We start from the raw sequence: 27,955 nt of genomic DNA, 5'->3' as shown, positions 1-27,955 counted from the left end.
ACTAGACAGGAAGGCGTAACATCTAACAAAGGCGGGGTGTAATTTATAATAACCTCTCCCGTGTACAGTGCAGCTATCTCGGGCCTTGTGAGATTGGTAAAATATTAGAAATACCGCAGATAAAACCCATGATTATTACAAAACAAATGATTACAACGTAAATAAAATTTAAAATACGAACCAAAAAAGGTGATTCTAAAAATGCCTGGTGTTATTCTAAAAAATAAACAACTCCAACAGGTAATTTTGAGAGATTACGATAAAGTCCCGTTTACAGCCTCACATGGTCCCAGGCTTTCTAATGCTTATGCAGAGGGAGTAGGGTAACTATCTCAGAAGCTTTACGCGGCCGACAAAGGAACACATGCATGCAGCAGGCTGGTGACTGCAAATGGTGTTAAGTGTATATATAGGGTCTGTGAGAGGCAAAGAACCCTTACTCAGTTCTGCTCCGGGCCAGGAGCTTGACTCCTAAAGTACTAATTTACAGCGCTACTTAGAAACAAGCCTTGGCTATGCCAATAGGTAACATTATGAATGCACTGTCAAGCCAGACCTAAAAATCCATCTAGGGTAGTGACTGCCCTCCTCCTATTTGTGCTGTTGCCAGAGATAAAAGCGATATATTATCTAATAATCTTTTATTAGCATAGCAGCGGTATGTGTATACCACTAAAAGTTCGTGCTCAGGCAGCTGGATAAAAACACAAAAAGATCACAGCTGTGGGGAGAGCAAGCACTTTTTTTGGAAGTACACAACTGCTGACCAATCAAAACATGTACTCCTGGCCCAACATGTGGTTGGAGCCAAAGCCCCTCACCTGGTGATAGATAATCGTCTGGCGACAGCTGCACTATCAACCCAGACCCTAAAATGGTGCAGGCGACAATCCGAAATGTGGTTTCGTTTTTTGAGTGCAGAGGACCTGGGCTTCATTCCCAACTCCTCCACAGCATGTAATTCTGGGCAGTTTCTGCGTTTATGTCTGCTTTAGTTCGTGTATCAGCCACACTTTGGAAGCACTTACAAAGGAGCTAACACCGATGTCACTCTCTACAGAGGTCAGTTGTAGTCCAGGCTCTCTCTCTCTAATCTCCAAGGCCCTCACGGGACCAAGTCTGCATCTTGAACCTGTCTCAGGCCAGTAGTACATGCAGAACAGTATATCATCTCAGAAAAGTAAAGTTCTGTGTCTCTGAGCCAGGCCTCCACTTCTGCTGGTAACCCCACGAGAGCACTGATAGGCACCATGCCTCTCAAAGTGACTCAAGGCTGCAAAGAAAGGATTTCGAAATTCTGCTGCTCAGGTTCTTTATCTCTGTGAAACCATGAATTCTAAAATCTACTGCAATTTCAATGTTCTCTTCTTCCCATGTTATTGGTGTTAAAAATGTCTCAACAGAGCTCTTGATAGCCATTAATAACTCCAGTGACTCCACAACAACTAGGTAAAGCCTTGCATCTTAATTCAAAAGAGGAGGTTTGAGTCATCTGTGCCTCCCAATGATGATGCTGGGATGCTTGTCTCAGGTGATGGTGTCCTCCAAGTCACAGGACTGTGGAGGCCGAACAATGGCTGTATGTTAGACCTGACAGGGTTAGGGTGGTCTCCCCCCCCACACTTTTTGCCTGTCTCACTCCCTTTTTCTGATCTAGTTTTTTGCTGGATTCAAGACTGTGCACTTTACCACTGCTGACCAGTGCTAAAGTGTTAGTGCTCTCTCCCTTAACTATAGTACCATTGGCTTCTAACCAATTTACATATTTAATTTACCTATAGGTCTCTAGTAAAGTGCACTGTGTGTGTCCAGTGCCTGTACATTAAATGTTACTAGGGGGCCTGCAGCACTGCTTTTGCCACCCACATTAGTAGCCCCTTAACAATGCAAGGCTTGTGTGTGCAGATTTACTGCCACCTCGACTTGGCATTTAAAACTATTTGCCAAGCCTTAAACTCCTCTTTTATTTACTATAAGTTACCCCTAAACTAGGGCCTATGTGACCCACAGGGCAGTGCACAGTGAATCTAAAAGGCAGGGCATGCACTTGTAAGTTTTACATGTCCTGGTAGTGAAAAACTCCCAAAGTCGTTTTTCACTATTGTGAAGCCTGCTCCTCTCATAGACCAGCATTGGGAATTTTATTGTATACTTCTAAGTAGTAATTTCTGATGTGAAAGGAGTGGTGTTGTCATGTTTGGTATGTTTGGAATGGTAGTGAGAAATCCTGCTTACTGGTAAAGTTGGATTTAACATTACTATTTTAGAAATGCCACTTTGAGAAAGCAGGCATTTCTCTGCTCTTACTGCTCTTTGCGCCTTACAGCCTGTTTCCACTCCACACCTGGTATGAGCGGGGTGACAGCTCACCTTGTGCATTCCATCCAGAAAGCCATAAACACAGGACACTCAGCTGCATCTGCATACTGATGGGTCTTCCGGGGCAGGAAGGGTGGAGGGGCTCTCACACTTCAAAGGGGAGCAGCCTCACCCCACACAAAAGACTGATAACCCCCCACAGATCTCACAGCAGACAGGACTGGGCTGAAAGGGGAACTGGTGCACTTCAAAACCACTCTTAAGTCTTCCCCCACTTCAAAGGCACATTTGGGTATAAGTACTGGGTCTCTGACCCCCTAAAATCAGACACTTTTAAATTCTGGAACTGAACCTTTGTCAGAAGGACTGCGGTGCTGCTCAAAGGACTCAACTGGGTTGCTTTTCAGGAAGGACTGCTTTTCTGCTGGTTGCCCTGCTGCTACCTGGCTCTGCTGGAAGGACACTGTCTTCCCACTACAAGTGATCTTCAAGGGCTTCTTAGTTTACCTCCTGGTCCAAAATCTCAGGGACATCAAAGACTTGAAGCACCTGCACCTGGACTCTGCAAGCTGCGAGTTTTCCCTGCCTCGGAAGTGGGCATGAGGAACTCTACCTTCTGTGGTTTTCGTAGGGACCACCGCAAAGCCTCGCAGCACAGCTGCAAACTTCACCGTAACCGAAACCGTGAGACACAAAGCCCCGCCGTGCAGCTGCCAGCCCTTGGGAACCATTGCACAGTGATGCCAAGCCCTGGAAAGCTTAGACACACATCTCCCTAGGATCAATGGAAAGTGACACCAAGCCCCGCCACACAGCTTGTTGGAACCAACTCCAGATGAAGCGAAGCCTCGCAAAGCAACGCCACGCAGACCGTGCACCAGGTACTGTGTTCAGCGGGCCCAAGTGGGTACTAGTAGCCGATCCGCACTCCCTTGCGGTTGGCCTGAACCGGTTACCTTGTCCTGGTCTGCAGCGACCAGATAACAACAGTTGATGCTTTAGGCTTCTATTTGCTATTTTCACCTAAATCTTTAAAATTGCATATCTCAGGATCTACGTATTGGATTTTTGTCGTTTTGGTCTTTTTTTTATTTATAAAATCATAATCTATTTTTCTAACCTGGTGTGAAGTCTTTTTGTGGGGTTTTCACTTTGTTAATTTACTTTACACCTTGCCTTCTAGCTTATGCGTGCTTGCTCTGTGCCAAGTTACACATGGGTGGGCACATGATCATTTAGGTTGTGACTTGCTCCAACTAGGATTGTGGTGCCCACTTGGACAGGGTGCATACCTCTGCCAACTAGAGACCCAATTTCTAACACTATCCATGAGATCTTCAGCACCTCTCTGTTAGGGGAATGGAGAGTAGATTCACTTCTTAAGCAGTGATGCAGCTGAAGAAATATAGTATGGATAATATTCTGAGAGTCTTTCAAATGAGAAAGACTTGCAGATGCAAAATATTCCTCAAAATGCAGGATTTGGTGAGGTGGGGTTAACTCTGGACTCTCTGCCAGGGCTGGATGAATAATGCTAAATGTTGAAGGGAAGCTCATGAGTATGCTACATGGCTTGGAAAAGATGCACCGCCCCTCTGTGTCAAATCCACCTCAGAAAAATAGAGCAGGTCACAAAAAGGAACAATCTACAAGCCTCTATGCGGCACACTCCATTTTATCAAGAGTTGCAGTACACCCAAGGAATAACCCAAACCATAAGGAGGGTAACTATTGCCCTCTCTCAATTAAAGGCACCTAGTGGCGCTGCCCGGGGATCAGAGATTCATGCATGCATGCTATCTGTACCTGAACAGCAGAAGAGGGTATGCTGCCTTCCTGTTCTCCCTAGTAAGAGTCTGACAAGTCCCCACAAGGAGTCTGGGAGGATCTGTATGGCGGTGGGGGAGAATATGCATGTTTTTCCTTTGGATAAGAAGTTCCCTCCTTCTACACTGACACTCAAAACACCTTCCCTTTCCAGTATGATGCGGGCTTTTGCCTGGCAACCAGAGTGTTGTGGCAGGATCAGTCTGGTTGTAATATACAAACGATGCTGGCCAGTCTAGACTAGCCTAAATTAGACTACAGGCCTGGAGAGCCCAACAATGTCAGGATAATGGTCAATGATAGACTTCCCTCCTGGTGACTGAAAATATATTTAAACTTTTAACCCAAGCTTACTCGTTGGTTTGCTCATTCTTCCCATCTGTGCCTTCAAAATGGGATACAAACTGCCCCCCTCTAATTAGTTCTCAGACTTCGAGAAGTCATGGAACACCAGTGCTGTGATAACGTTGACCAGGAATTTGCAGATGGCTTCATCTCTTGGAGACATGTAGAAGCCTTGGCCTCTGGGACATCCTGCTTCTATGACCCAAGCAGAAACTGTTCTGCCCAGCGAGGAAAGGAGCAACTGGCTTGAATGTTGGTAAGCCCCACCCAAAGATCAGCTGACCGCAGATCTGCGTGGAGGTGCCTGAAGGGACCGAGTGGCTCTGTAGTCATGAGATTCCTGCTGCTCAACATACCTAAATCAATGACAAAGTAATCTCTCATGATGCTAGATCTGCTGAATCTGCAATGCAAATGACCTAACAGTTTCCCAATGGTACCAAGTACCTTTCACCTATGCCTCTGAGTCTCTGAAAGTCTAGACCAGTTGCCTCTTAACTGGTCTCACCCCAAACTGGTTCCGGCTAGACGACGAATACTAGATCACGAGTCGGCCCAGTTAACTAGAAATCAAAACATTTCTTGAATTGCCCCTGCACAAACCCCCCCCCCCCCCCAAAAAAAAAAAGATCTGTTATTTGAATGAGTTTTTTGGGGCAAGGTGAGTTTCCTGCTATTTAAACACACAGATGCAATAAATCAGAGGACAGACATCATATCCAAGTGAATATGTAATATCTTTCTCTGTGGCACCTCTGTCGCACAGACTGAGATCTATTAATATGTACTGTAGTAAACGTCTGCCCTATAAAGTGCTAGCACCTATTGTTTTGTGCACTTCATAATCATAATTGTCCTATTTTACCGACCCAAAGTACTATTCTTTTTTTAAATTGATAGTACTAACTAGACAATGCACATTAGTGTCATGCAATAGCTGGGATGCTAACCCCTACCAACTCCTAATGAAGGCTAGGACTACTCGATTTCATTACCTCTGCAGAGTCAATCACCCACATTGTTATGCAATTGAAGCACAACCTTATTATGGGCCTTTTAATATCAGGGTAAACAACAATGTCCACTTATAATCCTATATAGCGCACACTAACCGGCCAGGGTGCCAAGCAAAAACACCTCATAGTGAATTAGTCAACACAAGTGGACAACCTAGAGCAAATTAACTAGAAAACAAGTATTGGCAATGCAAACAGCCCTGGCTTTCCAGGAATGTTGTAAGGTAATGTGAAACATTCCAAGTAGATAGTATGAGAACGGATATGTGTTTGTGTGGAATCAAAGGACCACAGAATAATATTGGTAGGTTCAAAGGTCAAGTGACAGTTGCACTATCAAACCAGACCTAAAGATCTATGTAAGGTATTGACTGCCCTTCTCCATTTGGGGTGCTACCAGAAAAAAAACATAAATTATCTAACTATTCAAGACAATTATAGCATTGCACTGTCAAATGTACACCCCTGAAAGTTGAAGCTCAGGCAGCTGGATAAATAAACAAAATGATCACATCTATGTGGAGGGTAAGCACTTTTTTGTGTAAGTACGCAACTTCTGCCCAGTTAAAACACGTACTGCCGGCTCTCCCACATGTGGGCAGAGCCAAAGCCCTTTCCTGCTGATTCTCGAATAATAGCCTGGCGGCAGCTGTGGTGTCCAGCTAGACCACCGGAAGCAGGTGAAGTCCCTCCCTCTAAAGCAGTGATATGTAGAGGGGGAGCAGCAGGCACTGGCCAAGAATAGCATTATGCTGAAATTGAAAAGAAATAAGTGGCAATGAGTCTCTCTGTCATGATCCGTCAATATCACCTTTTGTGACTCATGACCTGGCAGGCAGCAGGTCCGGGGGGTGGGTTAATTAATCCTTAAAATCCCTTCCTCAATCTCCCATTTCTGATAAAGGACCAAACTCTCAATGCTTTAACATTTTAGGGAGAAAAAGCTGCCCGTAGATTGTCAGAAATCACCTATTGCTAGCATTTTATAGGAGATAACTGAACATAACTGCAATGTTTGAATTGTTAAATATGTTTAGAGCAGCCACCTGTTTAGAATAACTGTGAATAAATCCATTTCTCATTCTGGAGGGGACCCGGATGATTTAAAAAAAAGAAAAAATAATAAATATATATTTTTTTTTCACACAAGCAGGGGGAGCAGGACACTAACACGTTGGCTGACTACGGACCTAAATGGCTAAATGGAACACATTTACACCACAGTGGATGATAAGAAAATCTGACATGGATCTGCCCCGCCTGGATCGATGCTGGACAACCCTCATCTTGAAGGACATCTAACTAATGCATGATTTCTGCGAAACACATATGGATAAAGCATTGCCGGTTTAAGGTTTATTACTTGTATTGATTCAAAGCCATGATACCATATAATAAACCGTAACTGCTGTCAAAACGTAGATTTCCAAAGTCGAAAAATCAGCACATTTTCTTAACCCCCATTAATTCTGACCGGCTAACTTTTTTCAGTAGGACATTATTATTAAATTGGCAACAAATTGTGAAAGATAAAACCCACTAATGGCTTGTAGTTGTCCAAAAGCTAAAGGGAACACAACCCCTATTGTTGGAAATCACATACCAAATATCAGTCAACACACAGGCTCATTGAGTTAGATGTTCGCTGCTAACATACAGGGAGTGCAGAATTATTAGGCAAGTTGTATTTTTGAGGATTAATTTTATTATTGAACAACAACCATGTTCTCAATGAACCCAAAAAACTCATTAATATCAAAGCTGAATATTTTTGGAAGTAGTTTTTAGTTTGTTTTTAGTTTTAGCTATGTTAGGGGGATATCTGTGTGTGCAGGTGACTATTACTGTGCATAATTATTAGGCAACTTAACAAAAAAATATATATACCCATTTCAATTATTTATTATTACCAGTGAAACCAATATAACATCTCAACATTCACAAATATACATTTCTGACATTCAAAAACAAAACAAAAACAAATCAGTGACCAATATAGCCACCTTTCTTTGCAAGGACACTCAAAAGCCTGCCATCCATGGATTCTGTCAGTGTTTTGATCTGTTCACCATCAACATTGCGTGCAGCAGCAACCACAGCCTCCCAGACACTGTTCAGAGAGGTGTACTGTTTTCCCTCCTTGTAAATCTCACATTTGATGATGGACCACAGGTTCTCAATGGGGTTCAGATCAGGTGAACAAGGAGGCCATGTCATTAGATTTCCTTCTTTTATACCCTTTCTTGCCAGCCACGCTGTGGAGTACTTGGACGCGTGTGATGGAGCATTGTCCTGCATGAAAATCATGTTTTTCTTGAAGGATGCAGACTTCTTCCTGTACCACTGCTTGAAGAAGGTGTCTTCCAGGAACTGGCAGTAGGACTGGGAGTTGAGCTTGACTCCATCCTCAACCCGAAAAGGCCCCACAAGCTCATCTTTGATGATACCAGCCCAAACCAGTACTCCACCTCCACCTTGCTGGCGTCTGAGTCGGACTGGAGCTCTCTGCCCTTTACCAATACAGCCACGGGCCCACCCATCTGGCCCATCAAGACTCACTCTCATTTCATCAGTCCATAAAACCTTAGAAAAATCAGTCTTGAGATATTTCTTGGCCCAGTCTTGACGTTTCAGCTTGTGTGTCTTGTTCAGTGGTGGTCGTCTTTCAGCCTTTCTTACCTTGGCCATGTCTCTGAGTATTGCACACCTTGTGCTTTTGGGCACTCCAGTGATGTTGCAGCTCTGAAATATGGCCAAACTGGTGGCAAGTGGCATCATGGCAGCTGCACGCTTGACTTTTCTCAGTTCATGGGCAGTTATTTTGCGCCTTTTCCACACGCTTCTTGCGACCCTGTTGACTATTTTGAATGAAACGCTTGATTGTTCGATGATCACGCTTCAGAAGCTTTGCAATTTTAAGAGTGCTGCATCCCTCTGCAAGATATCTCACTATTTTTGACTTTTCTGAGCCTGTCAAGTCCTTCTTTTGACCCATTTTGCCAAAGGGAAGGAAGTTGCCTAATAATTATGCACACCTGATATAGGGTGTTGATGTCATTAGACCACACCCCTTCTCATTACAGAGATGCACATCACCTAATATGCTTAATTGGTAGTAGGCTTTCGAGCCTATACAGCTTGGAGTCAGACAACATGCATAAAGAGGATGATGTGGTCAAAATACTAATTTGCCTAATAATTCTGCACTCCCTGTATATGTAGTACCCGTAGGGAGACAGAGCCCTTCATCAACCAGAGGTTGAGAAAGTGAGGAAAAAAACTGTGCTGGGTGATATTTAACACCTGGTACAGCAATATAAGTTTGCAAATGCAGCCGGTGCCTCTTCGCAGACGCTGTGGCCAATAGATCCTAACATGCTAGAATATAGAAGTCCCTAGCTTACTACCTCACAAACAACATAGTGAAATTAACTGTCGTAGAACCTACTACTTGATTTTCCCTACAGAATTTCAGTACGTTTTGCACATGTGTAAAAAAAAAACCTTTTACCTCAATACTGCTAAAACATGGACTCCTGGAGAGTTCACCTGAGCACTATGTATGTCAGGATGCTCTTCCCATGCTGCAGCACTCAAAAATGGGGGAGAGAACTTGGTTCGCCGAGACCCTATTTGTGGTCTTCAGGAACCCAAAACCTCTCATAGGACAATCCTGAGAGAACCAGTGAGCAACACTCTAAATTATGAAATGCCTAATGTCTTCCTGAAGGTTATCTGCATGACATCTGAGGCTCCAGACCCCCAACCCTACTGACTCCAACTCCTGATTAACATTCACTTTATTTCAGCACCAGCTCCAATGTTCCTTTGACGACAGTACAAATGTCTTCAGCTCTGATTTGCACTGCAACATTCTATACCACAGTGTGCACACACACAAATTAACATTTAGATAAACAAAGCAGTGAAAACATGTTTAAGAAGTGCATCTCCAAATCAGCAAACCAAGAAATAGCACTGTGAATCCTATTCGGATTGAGAAACAATGACAACACAATGAAGTTTACCAACATCACCCCTACTGAACAGGGACTCCCATGCAAATACTTGTGATATTGGTGCTAAACAAAGTACATGAATAAAACAAATTATTACTCTAACATTATTAATAATAATACTAACAATAATACTACTAATAACAATACTAATACTACTACTACTAGACATACTAATAATAACATAATAATACATGAGGTTCTGCAATCCCTGTACACACCCGTCTCTACTTTCTTTATAACAAATTGCTGATTATAAAGAAATGATGTCAGAACTCAACTATAATAGCTTCCTGCAGGTGAGTTCTGAGGTCACAATGCCTCCTGCCAGAGCCAGCAGCCGAGGAGACCATTGCAGAGCATATTTAAAGCAGCTCTTTATACAAATATGAAAAAGAAAAAAAAATGTTTTTTTTCCTCTGCTCTTTTCTAGCTATACATTGACAAGAAAGAAGATATTTATGGCAATATGTTTAATTTTTGCACTCCTTGGGCAATTATAGAAAAGTTAGAATCTTTCTACATGATCCTACTGTGCCTTAAAAAACCTAACTTGTATTAAACTACTTCCAATAACTTTTTGCTAAAATAGCGAATAGTTTTTTTATGCATTTATTTTGAACTAGAGATTCTAATTTTATACTTTACGTTTGAAAACATGCATTTTCTATCATATGAAAGAGCTACACACCAAGGATTTAAGTGGTTTGTGGGAAAGGTGACATGTGACCAGGAATTATAAGGAATAAAGTACCACCTGTTGTACATGATAAGGTTGCAAGTCACCTCGGAGTTTCATAACCTTGAATAGGAAATTGCCATTCAGCCTCATTCCTTCATATGGTCATGGGACTCCTTGGTGATCTGTAAAATTCTTATAATGGATACTTAATCCCAAATATAATGCTGCTAGTATTATTATGATACATTGGAGCCTGCAATCCCAAAATACAAGTCTGCATCTAATTTAATTTATTACAGGCGATGACCAGAAAGTATATATTTAATATTTTATTTTTTGCACACCAAAGTTCATTACAGGAAAAAAAGTCTTAATTACGAACTGCTTTTCAATGTGCAAAATTTCTCACTGAACTATACTTTTTCTCCGACACCAAGAAATACTGGAAGGGTGATGGTGTGACCATGTATTATAAGTAACACAATACTCTCTGGTATACATTTTAAGGATATTGCAAGTCACCTCGGAGCTCCATGCCTTTATAAAGAAACTTTGACTTAACTCCTCTGTGACTTGTAATATCCTTGTAATGTACTTTATTCCATATCATTACTTTTAAAGGACACTTTAAAAAGGCAGCAGGTCAACAGCATGTCGAGAACGGTGTGCTACCATTTTCACATTGGCAGTCTTCACTGGCACAAAGAATACTGATGTCCAGTTAAAATCCCCCCTTCCCTACCATCTACAACAGACAAGAGCAGCAATACAAATAATGACTTCCACGATGAGCTTGCATGAGCGGGTGCCAGCCCCACGCAAGGGGCATGCTCAGGTATATGGTTGCCAATAAAAGGAAGAGACATTGCTCCATTAAAGATAAAGAAATAACTTAGTGAAACTATATGGCTGGTATGGACTTTCTGCTCAAACATTCCATGTACTACAGTTCTCAGGGATCTTACCTTTAAAGGCTCCATTAGATCAAGTTCCTTAGTTTCCTTTAACCCAAGCGGTATCATTGGGACACAAATTGCATCACTAGAAAAAAGTACAGCAAAGAGTATTAGAGCCAGAATCTCTCGAACATGTTATCACCGTGCCACCTACGTCATATCTTAAACTAACAAGTCGAAGATACCAAAGCACTTCAAAAACACCAGAAACACATGGGAGGTTGGTCCGTAAAATCGAACTAGGCCACGCACACACAGGCAAAAGAGCATAATTAAACATATGATGTCCAATATCAACAACTGCATCATCAGGAGGAGAAGACTTGGATGGCGTGAAGTAGCCGGGAATCTTAAGGTGGAGTCTCTGACACAACAGTGAACCTAGGATTCAGGGCATAAACTCCAGAATGGATGTGTCCAAGGCTATATAAACTCTATTCAGAAAAGAATTAAGGCACGGTATAAGCAGTTGTCACCACCAACTGAAAATGGGCCCTGACGCCACCAACAGTGCATTAGAAATACATCCGAGTAACAGCATAACTATACAATATGCATGCATGCAAAGAAAACAAACGTATGATTTCTTGAAATGGGGCCAATAAGGAAACTTCATAAAATCGTGGTGCCTTAAAATAGTGAACTAAAGCAAGATGTACTAGAAAGCAACACTATGTAATTAAAACTGACTTGCATTAATTCAAGCATTCCACCCATCACTTGTACTTCTCAGCATAATGACCTAAGTGTGATGGGTATGCCTAGATGTGGGTCCCATGCTCAATGTGGCACCACACCGATGAAGGCCCCTAATACTGAAAACCAGACTAGAGGATAGTTGTTTTCCCAGTCAGAGAGTATATATCATCAGGCTCCACTGCTTCTATTGGAGCACGACCAAATGCAATGCAACTAAACAGGATCTGTTACTGCTACCACCATTGCAAATTAACAGGAGCACCACTACAATCTTACAACCACCATTTCAACCTCAAACTGTCAACATTAAAATCTTATATGACCAATATTGCAACTGTACACAACCAACAACAATAACTACACAGACCCGTCCATTGCAACCACATAAAAATACAACCATATACAAACAACAAATGCAACATCATATTAAAACAATTGCAACCAGGTATGATCAACAACCGCAAACCTGTACTAACAACATTGCAACTGCATACAACCAATGTCAGACCCCATTGAGGAGGCCACAGGAGCAAGAAGGTGTTAATGGACCACAGCCATCAGGGCCAATGCTGTTTGACTCTGATATCCAGAATCCATCTTATGGCTCTTCACACTAGGACAGGTACAACCGCTATAGCCCTGGACTTTCAGTGGCACCGATGGGGAGCAGTCACAGGCTTCTCAGAGAAGTAGTCTGGGAGCATATTAAGCTCAGAACTCATCAATCACTCTTCATAATAATTTATTGCCCAATCCAGTGGTTATCTTTTTAGAAAAAAAGGTACTTTAACATACTATTAGAACAAGTTAATTATCTTCTGTAATGCTCTTTCTGTTAGAGACTCTAAGTAACAGAAGATTCCTATCCTTTTGAATATTTCCCTGGAATCAGACAGGATCTGGAAACTTTTCAGTAGTACCCAAGTGTGCCGGTAGGTGGCACCATGTGGCTCTGCAACAATGCCACTCCACTTGGAAATGATGTTTGGCCATACATAGGTGCGAATTCCATGGGCTGTCGTCAGTTGCTTTCAAGGTTGTCTGCGCCCCGAGACGCAGAGTCCCAACAGCAAACATCATGACCAGGGTGCTGATTACTACACTTGGGATCTTGTTAATGGGTAGAGCCAAACGCAAGACCGAGAAGGATGGGAAAGTCAGTGAGAAATCTGTGGTTATACAGAGTCTCTACCAGAATAAACGTTACCAGAGGTAAGTAACATTCGTCTGGTAGAGAATTCTAACTGCAGATTCCTTAACTTTTGAACAGATATCAAAGCAGTACTTTTTAGAGGCGGGTCTGTGTATAGACTTAAACTAAAAATGTTCTGTAGGACAAAGCAGAAAAATGCCCCTCTTGTCGAACTGGCAGCCCAGAAGTTCATGAATCTTTGGAGGGACATCCAAATAGCGCCTGGCACATGTCCAAGAATTTTAATGCTGAGCATGATTCTGCTAGCGATGGTCACCTTCTGCATAGGCTTGCCTTTTTTCACTCCAACGAGCCCCACAAAGAGCTGATTGCCCATTATTCTTTGGTGTGATCAATGTAAAAACTTAGTGACCTTTTGGGGTCCAAATGATGGATAGTCTTCCTCCTTAGAGGGTTGAAGGGGCGCAAAGAACACCGGCAAGGTGATATTTTGACCACCGTGGAATGGCGTCATAACTTTAGGCAAAAAATGAGGTTTGTGTTCAATAAACCAGCTTGTCTGGGAAGAAGGTGGTGTACTGAGGATTAACACAGAGAACCTGAAGTTTGGTCACCCACTGCACGGATGTAATGGAGATCAGAAACATCATCTTAATGGTAAGAAGCAATAAATGGCAGCTATGAAGAGACTCAAAGGAAGTGCACATCAAGTATGTGAGGACCAAGTTAAAGTCTTACTGTTGCATGCCAGAAAAAGGAAACCCTTTTAAAAATGCACCACAATAGGTGATTTAAATGACAAAGGCTAGTCTGACAACCGTACAAAGGACGAAAGAGCTGAAATAAATCTTTTAACTGTGCCCAACGCAAAGTCTTGCTGGGCAAGGAACAGAATAAACAACAAAAGGCCAGAAAAATTGGCCTGTAGAGGATGACTTGTGTGTCACAACAAACTACAAATTTGCCCAATGACAGGAATATACAGTATCATTCGAGGGATGCCCGGTGGCCAAGATGACATCAAACACCTCCAGAAGAAGATCAAAGGTACTGAGTTGTCACCGCCCAATCTCCAAGAGCAAAGGTGCAGTTTGCAGATGCCTGGGTGCAAGACCGTGCCCAACTGTTGAGACAGCAGATTCTCTGAGAGGACCAGCCTGATGGGAGGACAGATGCTCATGCCAAGGAGCCATACTCTGCATACCCAATCCGGAGGCACTAGGATGAGTTGGGCCCGATCAGCCCTGATACTCTTCAGAAATCGGAGCAGGAGAGGTAAATGCGGAAAGGCATACTGTAGGAAGCTGGCTCTGTATATTCTATATCAAAATGAGATATAGTATGCACAGAGTCCAGGTGTTTTGCAAGAGGCTTAACAGAGGCAATAACAGATAATACTAATGCTATATTTGTGGTAGTGTAGTCGAGCAGTTCGGCTTATCAGAGGGTAGTGCTAAGCATTTGTTGTACATACACAAGCAAGAAGGGAAAACACACACTCAATGACTTAACTCCAGGTCAATAGGTTTTTATATAGAAAAATATTATTTTGTTAATTTATTTTTAGAACCACAAGATTAATTTAGCAGGTAAGTACATTAAATGAAAGGTACTTTGCATAGTAATAGTTGAGACTTTGATCAGATTGAATATTGTACATAGTTTTCATTAAAATGGCAAAAAGCTATTTCAAAAGTGGACACTGCAATTTTCAACCGTTCCTGGGGGAGGTAAGTACAGCACAGTTTCAGAGGTAAGTACCACACTTACGGGTTCAATCTCCTGGGTATAGGTAGTCCACTGTTGGGGGTTCAAGGCAACCCCAAACACCCAGCACCAGCAACACAGGGCCGGTAAGGTGCAGGGGTCAAACAGGAGCCAAAATAATGTGGGAGCCTATGGAGATGGGGTACTCTGGTTCCAGTCTGCTGGCAGGTAAGTAACCGCGTTCTCGGAGGGCAGACCAGGGGGGTTTGGAGGAGTACTGGAGGGGCCCCAAGTAGGCACAATAACCACACCCTCAGCGGCACAGGGGCGGCCGGGTGCAGTGTGCCAACAGGGCGTCGGGTTCTCAATAGAACTCTATGGAGGGACCCGGGGATCACTTAGGTGCTGCAGGCAGGGCACCGGGGGGCCACTCGGGCAAGCCACCGACTGGGCAAGGGTGAGGGCTGCCTGCTGGTCATTGCTGCACCGGTGGTCGGTTTCTCACAGGCCTGGGGGCTAGAGGTGCAGTGCTTCTTCCAGGTGTCAGATATCTTCATCCCGGGCAGGGGGGTCCTCGAGATTCCCTCTGCAGGCATTGTCGTGGGGGTGCAGGGTGGTCAGCCCAGGGTGGACACGTCGTCTGAGACACCTGGGGGTCCACTCTGGACAGTTGGTTTCTCTGGACACGGGCCAGGGGCGACAGGCGCAGAGTAGTGAGGACTCACGCTTCTGGAGTGAGGTGCCAATCCCTTTAAAGATGTTTTTTTCTTTATTTGGTTGGACAGGTCCGCTGGAGTTCCTGATCCTTTGTAGTTGCCAGCAGTCCTATGAGCCGGCAGAGGTCGCAGGATGTGCTGTTGGTGTAGGTTCTCTGAAGTTGGAGACAGGCCAGTAGGGCTGGGGACATAGCAGTTGTCGTCTTCCTTCTTCTCTGCTGGGTTAATCAGCTATGCAGTCCTTCTTTGTAGGTTGTCAGGAATCTAAAATCCTGGGTTCAGGGTCGCCCCTAAATACTGAATGTAGGGGTGTGTTAGGGTCACAGGGCAGTAGCCAGTGGCTACTGTCCTTGAGGGTGGCTACACCCTCCTTATAGTCCCTCCCTATGTGGAGGGGAGCACATCCCTATCCCTATTGGGCTTAATCCTCCAAAACAAGATGGAGGAGTTTCAAAGGAGGGGGTCACTTCAGCTCTTTTCACCTTAGGGGTTGACCTGGGCCGAGGGAGTGACTCTTCCTTGTTTTTCTCATTATCCCTCTGGACTTGCCGCTAAAAGTGGGGGCTCGTCCAGGGGGGCGGGCATCTCCACTAGCTGGAGTGCCCTGGGGCACTGTAACACCAGGCTTGAACCTTTGAGGCTCACCGCCAGGTGTTACAGTTCCTGCAGGGGGAGGTGTGAAGCACCTACACCCAGTGCAGGCTTTGTTTCCGGCCCCAGAGAGCACAAAGGCTCTCACCCCAGGGGGTCAGAAACTCGCCTCTCAGTGGCAGGCTGGCACAAACCAGTCAGTCCTGCACTGAAGGATTGGGTAAAATACAAGGGGCATCTCTAAGATGCCCTCTGTGTGCATTTTTTTAAATAAATCCAACACTGGCATCAGTGTGGGTTTATTATTCTGAGAGGTTTGATACCAAACTTCCCAGTATTCAGTGTAGCCATTATGGAGCAGTGGAGTTCGTTTTGACAAACTCCCAGACCATAAACTTAATATGGCTACACTGCACCTACAATGTCGAAGAATGGACTTAGACACTGTAGGGCAGTGGTCTCCAAACTTTTTAATGCTGTGCCCCCCCAGTTGCCAAAATAAAAATCATTGGGTCCCCCCTTTTCACAATTATTTTATAAAGATGGCAATGTTTAAATAGGTCTAGACGTATTTAAACATTGCAGTTCAGTACTGTTACTTTTTAAAAATGCAGTAACATGCTTCTGCTTAAAACAAAGGCCTGTTATCTGTATAATGCTGCTTTTGGCCAGACTCTGGCGCCCAACCTAGAATCACTTGAGGCCCCCCAGTTTGAAGGCCTCTGCTGTAGGTGCATATTGCTCATGCAGCTATGCCCTCACCTGTGGTATAGTGCACCCTGCATTACGGCTTTAAGGCCTGCTAGAGGGGTGACTTACCTAGGCCACAGGCAGTGTTTTGTGTGCATGGCACCCTGAGGGGGATGCCATGTGGACTTTGCCTTTTTCTTCCCACCAACACACACAATCTGCAATGACAGTATGCATGTGTTAGGTGAGGGGTCCCTTAGGGTGGCACAACACATGCTGAAGCCCTTAGGGACCTTCCCTATTCGCAGGGCCCTTGGTACCAATGGTACCTTTTACAAGGGACTTATCTGTATGCCAGGGGTGTGCCAATTGTGGAAACAATGGTACATTTTTAGTGAAAGAACACTGGTGCTGGGGCCTGGTTAGCAGGGTCCCCAGCACACTATCAGTCAAGTCAGCATCAATATAAGGCAAAAAAAGTGTGTGTGTGTGTGTGGTGGTGGGGGCAGGGGGGGTAACTGCAACAAGGAGCCATTTTCCTACACATACAGGAGTCCCAAGTTCCCCTCTAGGCAGAATGAGTCTCCTAGAGCGAGATGCCCTAGAAACTCCAATGCGCACAATTTCAGACATTGCCATTTCTGTAGAGCAAAGACAGACCCAAGGTTCTCCCCATGTGTTGAAGAGTCCTTGCCCTCCGGTGCTAAACGCCACTTTTGATCCATGAGCTGCCAGCTGGCTCACCACCAGAAAGATTCCAAGATGGTCCAGCCATCTTCAAAAGCGCAATATCTCCTGGCACATGGTTCACAGCAGCACACACAATCTTTGGTACAGTACCACATGGTGGTGGTGTTGTCTGAGAGAAGTTGCACAAGCCTTCCCTTGACAGATGGCATGAAGGCTTTCAGCGCCAATCAGATTGCCCTCAGTTCAAAAAGGCTGATGTGGAGCCATGGCATCTGCCAGAGACCAGAGGCCTCTGATATCCACCTCTCCCAGGTGGCTGCCACAACCGAGACACAATGCATCAGTCACCACTGTCGACTCTGGGTAGAGTATGGAGGGGAGTCTGCCATTAACCCAATCACGGTCCAGTAACCACAACTGCAATTCTATTTTAGTCTCCTTCGAAATTAGGGCATGGCTAGAGAGGTCCACTTGATGCTGGGCCCAGTGAGACTTCAGACCCCATATATGCCAGCTGGAATTCTTGACCAACAGAATGGAGGAGGCCACCTGTAGGGAAGTACTCTCTTTCTTGGCATGGTTACCCCCATTTTCTCAATCAATCAAGTACTTGTAAAGCATGGCTATTTACCCGTTAGGATCTCAAGGTGCTTGGGGGGGAGGGGAGGAAGTAAAGGTCAGGGGGATCAGGTGAAGGGCCAAGTTTTGAGGTCCATTCTGAATTAAGAAAGCGTGGGAGATCTTCTGAGGTGGATCAAAAGGGAGTTCCTGGTCTTGGCGGCGTGGTGGGAGAAGGACCTTCCTCCGGCTGTGGCCTTCTGGATGAGTGGGACAGCTGTGAGGGTGAGGTCGGCCGAGCAGAGGTGCCTGTTGGGCGTGTAGAAGTGGAGTCTTTGGTTGAGGTATTCTGGTCCGGCGTTGTGGAGGGCTTTGTATGCGTGCGTGAGAAGCTTGGATGTAAATCTCTTGCGTATTGGGAGCCAGTGCAAGTCTCTCAGTAGGGTGGAGGTGTAGCTGTGTTTGGGGGTGTTCTTGATGAGACGTGTGGAGGCGTTCTGGATGCGTTGTAGTCTTTTTTGGGGGTGGTTTCGGCATAGAGTGCGTTGCCGTAATCCAAGCGAGAGTGATGAGTCCAGGATGAATCCGAGGTTGTGGGCGTGGTCGGTAGGGGGCTGAGTGCTTCCAAGGGCTCAAACAGTTTGGAGCACACCTGCCTAACATCCCAGCAAGTAATCAGCCCCATTGCATCATGGTAAATGTAGTTTCCTCAAAAAACGAACTCTGTTACTTTTAAATATTTCACCTCTAAATAGGTGCAGCCTTTGCTGTGCATCTCTGGACACATATGTGTTTCTGGGTTAATCCCTTCTTCAGCAGAGAACAAATAAAGCACATTTGCGGGGTGCTGGAAATGCTGCCATTAATCATCTGGTTTCAATACCTCTTCACTGGCATGCTGGTGCCTGCTCCAGAGCTCGTCAGCCCAGTGGCTCAAGGGAGCCTTTTTAAAGTCACAAACAGTTTGGAGCACACCTGCCTAACATCCCAGCAAGTAATCAGCCCCATTGCATCATGGTAAATGTAGTTTCCTCAAAAAACGAACTCTGTTACTTTTAAATATTTCACCTCTAAATAGGTGCAGCCTTTGCTGTGCATCTCTGGACACATATGTGTTTCTGGGTTAATCCCTTCTTCAGCAGAGAACAAATAAAGCACATTTGCGGGGTGCTGGAAATGCTGCCATTAATCATCTGGTTTCAATACCTCTTCACTGGCATGCTGGTGCCTGCTCCAGAGCTCGTCAGCCCAGTGGCTCAAGGGAGCCTTTTTAAAGTCACAAACAGTTTGGAGCACACCTGCCTAACATCCCAGCAAGTAATCAGCCCCATTGCATCATGGTAAATGTAGTTTCCTCAAAAAACGAACTCTGTTACTTTTAAATATTTCACCTCTAAATAGGTGCAGCCTTTGCTGTGCATCTCTGGACACATATGTGTTTCTGGGTTAATCCCTTCTTCAGCAGAGAACAAATAAAGCACATTTGCGGGGTGCTGGAAATGCTGCCATTAATCATCTGGTTTCAATACCTCTTCACTGGCATGCTGGTGCCTGCTCCAGAGCTCGTCAGCCCAGTGGCTCAAGGGAGCCTTTTTAAAGTCACAAACAGTTTGCTTCCAAGGGCTGTACGCCACCAGGAAATGTGCACGTTTAGGGGTTGTTGCAGATGACAAGGACTTCTGTTTTTTCGGTATTTAGCTTGAGGCAGATCTCCTTCATCCATGGGGCGACTGCTTTCATTCCGTTGTGGAAGTTGGCTTTAGTTGTGTGCGGGTTGTTGCTGAGGGAGAAGATTAGCTGTGTGTCTTGAGTGTGTGGTGTCTGGCAATGGTAGCTGGGGGGGGGGGCACGTACAGGTTGAAGAGAGTGGGGCTCAGACAGGAGCCTTTGGGGATGCCGTAGATGGTCTTGGTGGCCGCTGAGTAGAAAGGGGGGGAGGGGGAGAAGAGTAGGACTTTCTGGATTCTGAGAGGAAGGAGGTGATCCATTCTAGTGCCTTGTTTCGGATGCAGACGTTGTGGAGACGAGTCCGTAGAGTGCGGTGGGAGATGGTGTCGAAGGCGGCGGACAGGTCGAGGAGGATGAGAGCTGCGGTCTCACCCCGGTCGAGGAGGATGCGAATGTCGTCAGTAGCAGCGAGGAGGGCAGTCTCAGTACTGTGGTAGCTCCGGAAGCCAGACTGAGAGGGGTCAAGGATGTTGTAGAGTTCGATCTGTTTGGTGAGTTGTCTGTTGACAGCCTTTTTGATGACCTTGGTTGGGAAGGGGAGTAGAGAGATGGGTCTGCGGTTGATTTCTTCAGTTTTCTGCTTGTTGTCAGTGTGTTTGACTGTCTTCACTGGGATCCTGCTAACCAGGACCCCAGTGATTATGCCCGCTCTCTTCTAACTTGGTAACTTAGTTACTCACACCCCACATTTGGCATACTGGCACCCCCATGTAAGGCTCTAACATATGGTACCCAGTGCATTGGGGTACTAGGGAATCCCCATGGGCTGCAGCATGTATTATGCCACCCACAGGGACCCTATGTAAAGCGTATCTGCAGGCCTGCCATTTGAGCCTGTGTGAAAGGGTGCATGCACTCTTTTCAGTACAGGTCACTGCACCAGGTCACTAAGTCACCCCCATGGCAGGCCCTTCTAGCCCAGACGGCAGGGTGCAAATACCTGTGTGAGAGGGTACCCCTGCACTAGCAAAGGTGCCCCCACGAACTACAGTTCCATTGTCCTGGACTTCGTGAGTGTGGGGCACCATTTTATGCGTGTACTGGACATAGGTCACTACCTATGTCCAGCTACATAATGGTAACTCCAAAATGAGGCATGTTGGGCATCAAAACATGTCTGAATCATACCCCAATACTGTTGCCAGTATTTTATTACATGCACTCTGGGGGCTCCTTAGAGGACCCCCAGCATTGCTCCTACCAGCCTTCTGGGGTTTTCCGGGCAGCCCAAGCTGCTGCCACCCGTCAGACAGGTTTCTGCCCTCCTGCTGCTTGAATAGCTCAAGCCCAGGAAGGCAGAACAAAGTACTTCCTTTGGGAGAGTGGGGTAACACCCTCTCCCACTGGAAACAGGTGTTGCATGACTTGAGAGGGGTAGCCTCCCCAAGCCACTGGTATGCGTTGAAGGGCACATTTGGTGTCCTCCTTGCATTAACCAGTCTACACCGGTTCACGGAACTCCAGTCCCTGCTCTGGTGCGAAACTGTACAATGGAAAGGGGGGTGACCACTCCCCTGTCTATCACCACCCCAGGGGTGGTACCCAGAGCTCCTCCAGAGGGTCCCTGGGTTCTGCCATCTTGAATCAAAGGTTGACATGGACCTCTGGGAGCATCTGAGTGGCCAGGTCAGGCAGGTGACGTCAGAGCCCCCCTCCTGATAGGTGGTCACCTGGTTAGGTGACCAATCGCCCTTTCAGGGCAATTTAGGGTCTCTCTAGGGTGGGTCCTCAGATTCGACTTGCAAGATTCCAGCAGGACTCCTCTGCAACCTCTGCTTCGACTTCTAGCCACTCGAACTGTAACTTGACCCTCCAGGAACCGACAATCTACACACACAATGAAAACTCTGCTTGCAACATTGTCTCCACAGCTCCTTCCAGCTTCTGCAGCTGCGAATCCTCTGAGGGCAGCAAGTCTTCAGTCTGCATGAGAAGGAAGAAGGAATCTCTCTTGGAGTGAAGGAGTCACTACCCTGCATCCGTAGGCACAAACTGCAACGACGACCGGCTGCGTGGATCTCATCTCATCCTGAGCTGCGTGGATCCTACATCACAGGTGGTGGTCTGCAGTAATCCTCTTGGTCTTCTCTGCCAGCTGTCCAACTTTGGAGGAGGTAAGCCCTTGCCTTCTCATGCAGGACAGTACCCCCGTTTCCCACGTCTCTTGCAGCTACCAAGGCTTGTTTGCATCTCCTGCAAGGGGTCTTCAGGCTCTGTGTAGACCCAGCCCCTAGCACTCAGTCCTGTCACGCACAGCCCTCTGCATGCATCTCCTGCGGCATGGGACCCTTCTCCAGTTGTGCTGCGTGGGATCCTCTGCGACTCTTGGTTCCTCGTCCAGTGGGTCTCCTGTGGGGCTGCCTCTTCTTCTGTGGACTCTGCCTTGCTGAGGGTCCCCCTAGGACCTTGCTGGTTCCCAGCAGCTCCACTTTGCTTCACCACAACTTCTGCCTTTGCCAAGGCTTGTTGGTGATTCTTCCCTGCCACTTACCGACTGCAATCATCCTTCTGGCGTGGGAAATCGACTGCATCCTCCGGAACTCTTCACCTGCTCCAGGGCTGCATTCCTGACCGTCTTCGTCCTACCATCGACCAACTCCTGCATCCACAGCTGGGTGGGTAGTAGCTCCTGCTCTCCCTGGACTCTTCTGTGACTTCTGGACTTGGTCCCCTTCTTCCAGAGGTCTTCCTCTTCAGGAATCCACTGCTGGTTTCTTGCAGTCTTGTCTGGGTGTTGCATTTTCTTCATTTTCTTCCTTTTGGGTGGTTTGGGGAAAATCTAGGAAATTACTCCTTTCCTTCTGCTGAGCTAGGGGGCACTGTGGTACTTACCTTTGGGGTTTCCTAGTACCCCCAGCTCCTCCCTACACATTCCACTTACCTAGGTGGGGGTTCTATCTTCGCATTCCATTTTTTAAAGAATATGGTTTGGGCTCCCCCTAGGGTCACTATTGTCTATTGCTATTTGCACTGTTTTTCATGTTACTAGTGTGCATATCTAGTGTGTTACTTACCTCCTATTGGAGAATTGCCTCTCAAGTACTCTATGGTATTTGGGTTACTTAAATAAAGTACCTTTATTTTTGTAACACTAAGTGTTTTCTTTCATGTGTTTAAGTTCTGCGTGATGACAGTGGCACTGCATGAGCTTTGCATGTCTCCTAGATAAGCCTTGGCTGCTCATTCACAGCTACCTCTAGAGAGACTGGTTACTAGACACTGCCTACACTACACTAATAGGGAATACCTGGACCTGGAATAAGGTATAAGTACCTCAGGAACCCACTACACACCAGGCCAGCTTCTTACACCATCAGTCTCAGCAGCCTCAAATCAACCTCACCGAAATCCAGGACACAGGTCAGAACATAAGGATCAGAGCCGTAATATCTTGGACTCTACTTTCTGGGGGAAAGGCACGGAACTGTACTGTGTCCAAAATGGCTCCAACAAAAGACAACATCTGGGAAATAGTCAAGTGTGACTTCAGCACATTGAAAGTGAAAGATGTCAGGAGGTTTGCCATAATCTAGAGGTGGGTGACAACTGCCTGGTGCAAGCCTGTTTTAGCAGCCAGTCTTCAAGGGGCAGGGGAAGACTGGAACCCCAGACCTCTGAAGATGGTCTACACCCACTGTCTTTACTTTCGTGAACTTACAAAAGGTAGCAGTTATACCAAAAGGGAGCGCAGCTAAAAGGAAATATTCCTCTTACATTATGAACCGCAGATTGCGCCTGTGTGCCTGCTGGACATCGATGTGAAAATAAGCAACCTGCAGGTTTAATGCAACTATGCAGTCTCCAGGGTTGAGGGCAGATGAGAACTAGGCTAGGCGGGGCATCTTGAATTTGTTCTTCCAGAGAAGGGTGTTGATAGGGTGCAGGTCAAGACAAAAGCCTCCGTCCTTCTTAGGCACCAAGAAGTAGTAGGAGTAGCAAGCATGGCCCACTTGCAATACAGGCATCCTCTCTATAGCCCCTTTTGCCAACAAGGCTTGCATCTCTTGCTGTAAACAAGACAGATGGTCCTCCATCAGGAGCTCTGGGCACCTCCCAAGGGAGGTGCAGGTCAGGGGAGTGGTCACTCCCCTTTCCTTTGTCCAGTTTCGCGCCAGAGCAGGGCTGAGGGGTCCCTGAACCGGTGTAGACTGGCTTATGCAGAAATGGGCACCATCTGTGCCCATGAAAGCATTTCCAGAGGCTGGGGGAGGTTACTCCTCCCCTGCCTTAACACCTTTTTCCAAAGGGAGAGGGTGCAACACCCTCTCTCTGAGGAAGTCCTTCGTTCTGCCTTCCTGGGCCAAGCCTGGCTGGACCCCAGGAGGGCAGAAACCTGTCTGAGGGGTTGGCAGCTGCAGCAGCTGCAGTGAAACCCCTGAAAAGGCAGTTTGGCAGTACCCGGGTCTGTGCTAGAGACCCGTGGGATCATGGGATTGTGCCAACAATGCCAGGATGGCATAGAGGGGGCAATTCCATGATCATAGACATGTTACATGGCCATATTCGGAGTTACCATTGTGAAGCTACACATAGGTAGTGACCTATGTGTAGTGCACGCGTGTAATGGTGTCCCGCACTCACAAAGTCCGGGGAATTTGCCCTGAACAATGTGGGGGCACCTTGGCTAGTGCCAGGGTGCTCACACACTAAGTAACTTTGCACCTAACCTTTACCAGGTAAAGGTTAGACATATAGGTGACTTATAAGTTACTTAAGTGCAGTGGTAAATGGCTGTGAAATAACGTGGACGTTATTTCACTCAGGCTGCAGTGGCAGGTCTGTGTAAGAATTGTCAGAGCTCCCTATGGGTGGCAAAAGAAATGCTGCAGCCCATAGGGATCTCCTGGAACCCCAATACCCTGGGTACCTCAGTACCATATACTAGGGAATTATAAGGGTGTTCCAGTATGCCAATGTGAATTGGTAAAATTGGTCACTAGCCTGTTAGTGACAATTTAGAAAGAAGTGAGAGAGCATAACCACTGAGGTTCTGATTAGCAGAGCATCAGTGAGACAGTTAGTCATAACACATGTAACACATACAGGGCACACTTATGAGCAGTGGGGCCCTGGCTGGCAGGGTCCCAGTGACACATACAACTAAAACAACATATATACAGTGAAATATGGGGGTAACATGCCAGGCAAGATGGTACTTTCCTACACTCAAGGACCAGGACTAACTCTTGGACTTGGACCAGTCAAAACGTGGAGTCTTGCGCTGCTTGGCGATGTAGAGTTTCCTCTTGCAATATCGTACAGACTTTAGTTTCATTGACATGCATTCACTGCAGGCCTTGAGTCGTGACTTGAGCACAGGCACATCTAAGGGGGGATCTGTCACAGGCATTTGCTTGAAATAACCCCTACAAGGTTTAAAACCTAACGTTGTGTGAGATCACATTTTCCTTGCACACTGAAAATGTTGATGTAATTGATGGGAGATAGCCCTTGATTCACGCTTGGTGGTGCAGGAAGAAAGGAAGTCATGTCAGCATGCAGGAATGCCATCTATATAGAGCCTCACGTCATTTCTACAACAGAACAGCATCAAGGGGGAGCTGCACGTACCAGCATGCAGAGGTACAATTGAAATGTCTCCAGGATCCAGTCTGACACCTGGGAAATATTCAAAAGATGAGGAATCTGCAATTAGAAGTCTCCATCAGAAAACGACAGACTACACACTTCAATATACAGGCACTAATCTACTGACACCAGCCACTGTACTAAGGATTTACGGTTCCCTTTCTCCCTCTACCTACCACCTTCTGTGCAAGGATATTGTGGTAGGTTTCAGCTACAGGTAAAGGAACTGATCTAATGACACTTAATGTTTGTGTACTCAGCTTTATAGCTTCTAGTCTCAATGTTCAATTTCTCCAATACGCGTCTTTTAGTCCTTCAGCGGCTTCAGTTCTGCTTGCAGCACACATCTGGTCTCTCCTCCCTCTTCTGGGAGAACCACACACTTGCTGCGAGTGTGGTAGCATGCTAGGTCCATTCTTGGACATAGCAGCTGGCTACTACCCAAGTTCTGGTTGTTGGCCCACTCCAGCATCACTGATGGTCCTATATGGTCACAGGCCCGTTCTGGGCAGGGGGAATCCGTTGGTGTCAGAGGTCATGAGGCCGTCATCAGAACTTCTCAAGGGCTGGGTGACTCCAGCTCCCCTCCGAAGTGGGACAGTGGCTTGGTCCACTTTGGAGCACACTGTATATGACCAGAGCAGCACAGTCCGCTCAGGCACACTTCGACATGGTCACGGTCCTTCTGCTTAAGAATCACAGATACACCAGGACAGTGCCAGACCATAGGCCACTGTATGGAAGAAAGACCACGCTCCATTTCAGGAGCACACCAGTCATTCTCTGTTGAATCTCTTCTGGGATGCTGACCAACAGCCATGTGGTCAGCTGCTTCTTGCTTGCCTTGGTAGTCAGCAGCCCCTCCAGGGTTATTTCACTCTTTCATTCTTCTCAGGCAGGTCAGCTTCTAGGGGCTTCTGGACAGGGAGACACCTCTACACTTCAGGTCATCTCTAGGTGATATCTACTAACCTCAAGGAAAAACTCTGTCAGACACAAACCAGCTTTGGTTGCAAGGACGTCCTCTGGGTACTCTGGGGAGCCACCCTTCCTTGGTCAAAGGGAACTTGGAAATGGAAACAGACAGGGTTTTTATGTGTCCTTTCCCTGCTGTCTTCCAGACTCGGCCTGTGTGTACAGTGATGCTCCTCACAACAGGGTGACCAAGTTGCAGCACCCACAACTGAGGCACAAAGAGGTGCAAGAATTCTGCAACTAACTATCACAGCTACAATGAACAGTGATCAGGAAGAGACAGGAGGCTGGCTTCATCTAAGGACCCTTCATTCTCTGAACAACAGCATTCCCACCATTCACCCCCACCATATACCAAAGAAGACTCATCAGAAGTTTATGGAAGCAAAAGGATCTAACCGAATGTCTATAGAGAAGCCTGTAGCCTGTCTTCTCTTTCGCTGCTTCACTGTCTAGGGCTCCTCCCATCAGCTTCAGGAATTTCAGCAACACACTTGCAGTCTGTGAAACAACCTCCCCATCAGCTAGCACACATGAACAGGGCTTCCAAACGGAACTCAAAGTCTTATTTTACTCTAGTCCAATCTTAAAAATGATATCTTCATGCAGGCCATACACAGTCGTACACAAAAACATTCACAGGGATGTTAGAGCTAGGACCTGGGTTAGCGGGAAGAGGGTGAACTTTACATGAGCAGGCCATTACGCCTCCACTCCTGCGAAAGGTCTGTTTACAACTATGAAACCACAAAACAGTACATGACCACCACAGTACATGGTAACTTAGTGCGAGACCGGGGCTAAAATCAAAAAAGATTGCCAGATATTCCCAGGTGGGCACTCAAGGCATGCCTGCTGCAATTTCTGTGAACCTCCATTTCTATCTCGATAGAAGACTCCTGATCATAAGTAACTAACGACTGTAACATCACAAAACAAGACAAAATACTAGCGCCTGCATGGGCACGGAAAGTCCGGCCTTTGCACAAGCCGCAGGTTCTTTTGGGTCGCAGCTGTGAAGGAGCACGTGCTTAGGTCACGGCGCGAGCTGGAACCAGCGCGCGCAGGGCCAACTTCACACAGCAGTAAATCATAGATCCACGTCTGCTCTCATTAGGATTGGGGGCTTATCCCGCAGTCTTAAGAAGCTCAAACTCACGACAAACACAAGGGGAGGGGGGGAGGAGCACACGGGCAGGTCATACTTACTCCTCGGCAGCGGACACGGCCTCCGGAGAGCTATAATTAGTGTGGAAAAGCAGTTACCACGCTTCCGCTAATGAGATTTACATGCAATGCAAATAACGAAGAACAAACGACGGCCCAATTACTTGTCCACGGAGAAGCAGGGTTCAAGGGGGTCACTCTTAACAAATAAACAACAACAAACAATGAAGCGCTTTCTGCCCCTCACAAAGAGCGGCGCGCGCTAATCGCGGGCTCAGCGCTGTCGCTGGACTCCGTCGGGGGAAGCTTTACAGTTAGTTATGAATCCGTCCTATGTAGCAGCACTTAATGGGCGTGGGAACCAAATGTACGCTTCTCTGAGTAGCCCAAGGGATTAAAATCCAGTGGAATAAATAGAGGGTTTATACATGCATGTCAGAGCATATTAATTTACAATATATATCAAGAAAAATAGTCAAACTAGGATAACCGATTCTAATATTATCTTTGAAATAAACAATCTGTAATTAA

General features: G+C 46.1%; 1 protein-coding gene across 3 annotated transcripts in view; it reads right to left on the bottom strand.

The window, feature by feature from the left end:
• Window positions 1-27,955, bottom strand: part of RHPN1 (rhophilin Rho GTPase binding protein 1) — a 208,822-nt gene that overhangs the window by 111,171 nt on the left and 69,696 nt on the right. For all 3 annotated transcript variants that reach the window (XM_069220879.1, XM_069220878.1, XM_069220877.1), the window contains one exon: window positions 11,171-11,246. In XM_069220879.1, the coding sequence (XP_069076980.1) occupies window positions 11,171-11,246 (76 nt within the window). The remainder of the gene's footprint in view (window positions 1-11,170; window positions 11,247-27,955) is intronic.

This window comes from Pleurodeles waltl, chromosome 2_2, assembly GCF_031143425.1.
Source record: "Pleurodeles waltl isolate 20211129_DDA chromosome 2_2, aPleWal1.hap1.20221129, whole genome shotgun sequence".
Lineage (NCBI taxonomy): Eukaryota > Metazoa > Chordata > Amphibia > Caudata > Salamandridae > Pleurodeles > Pleurodeles waltl.
This window is presented reverse-complemented; position numbering and strand designations above follow the sequence as displayed.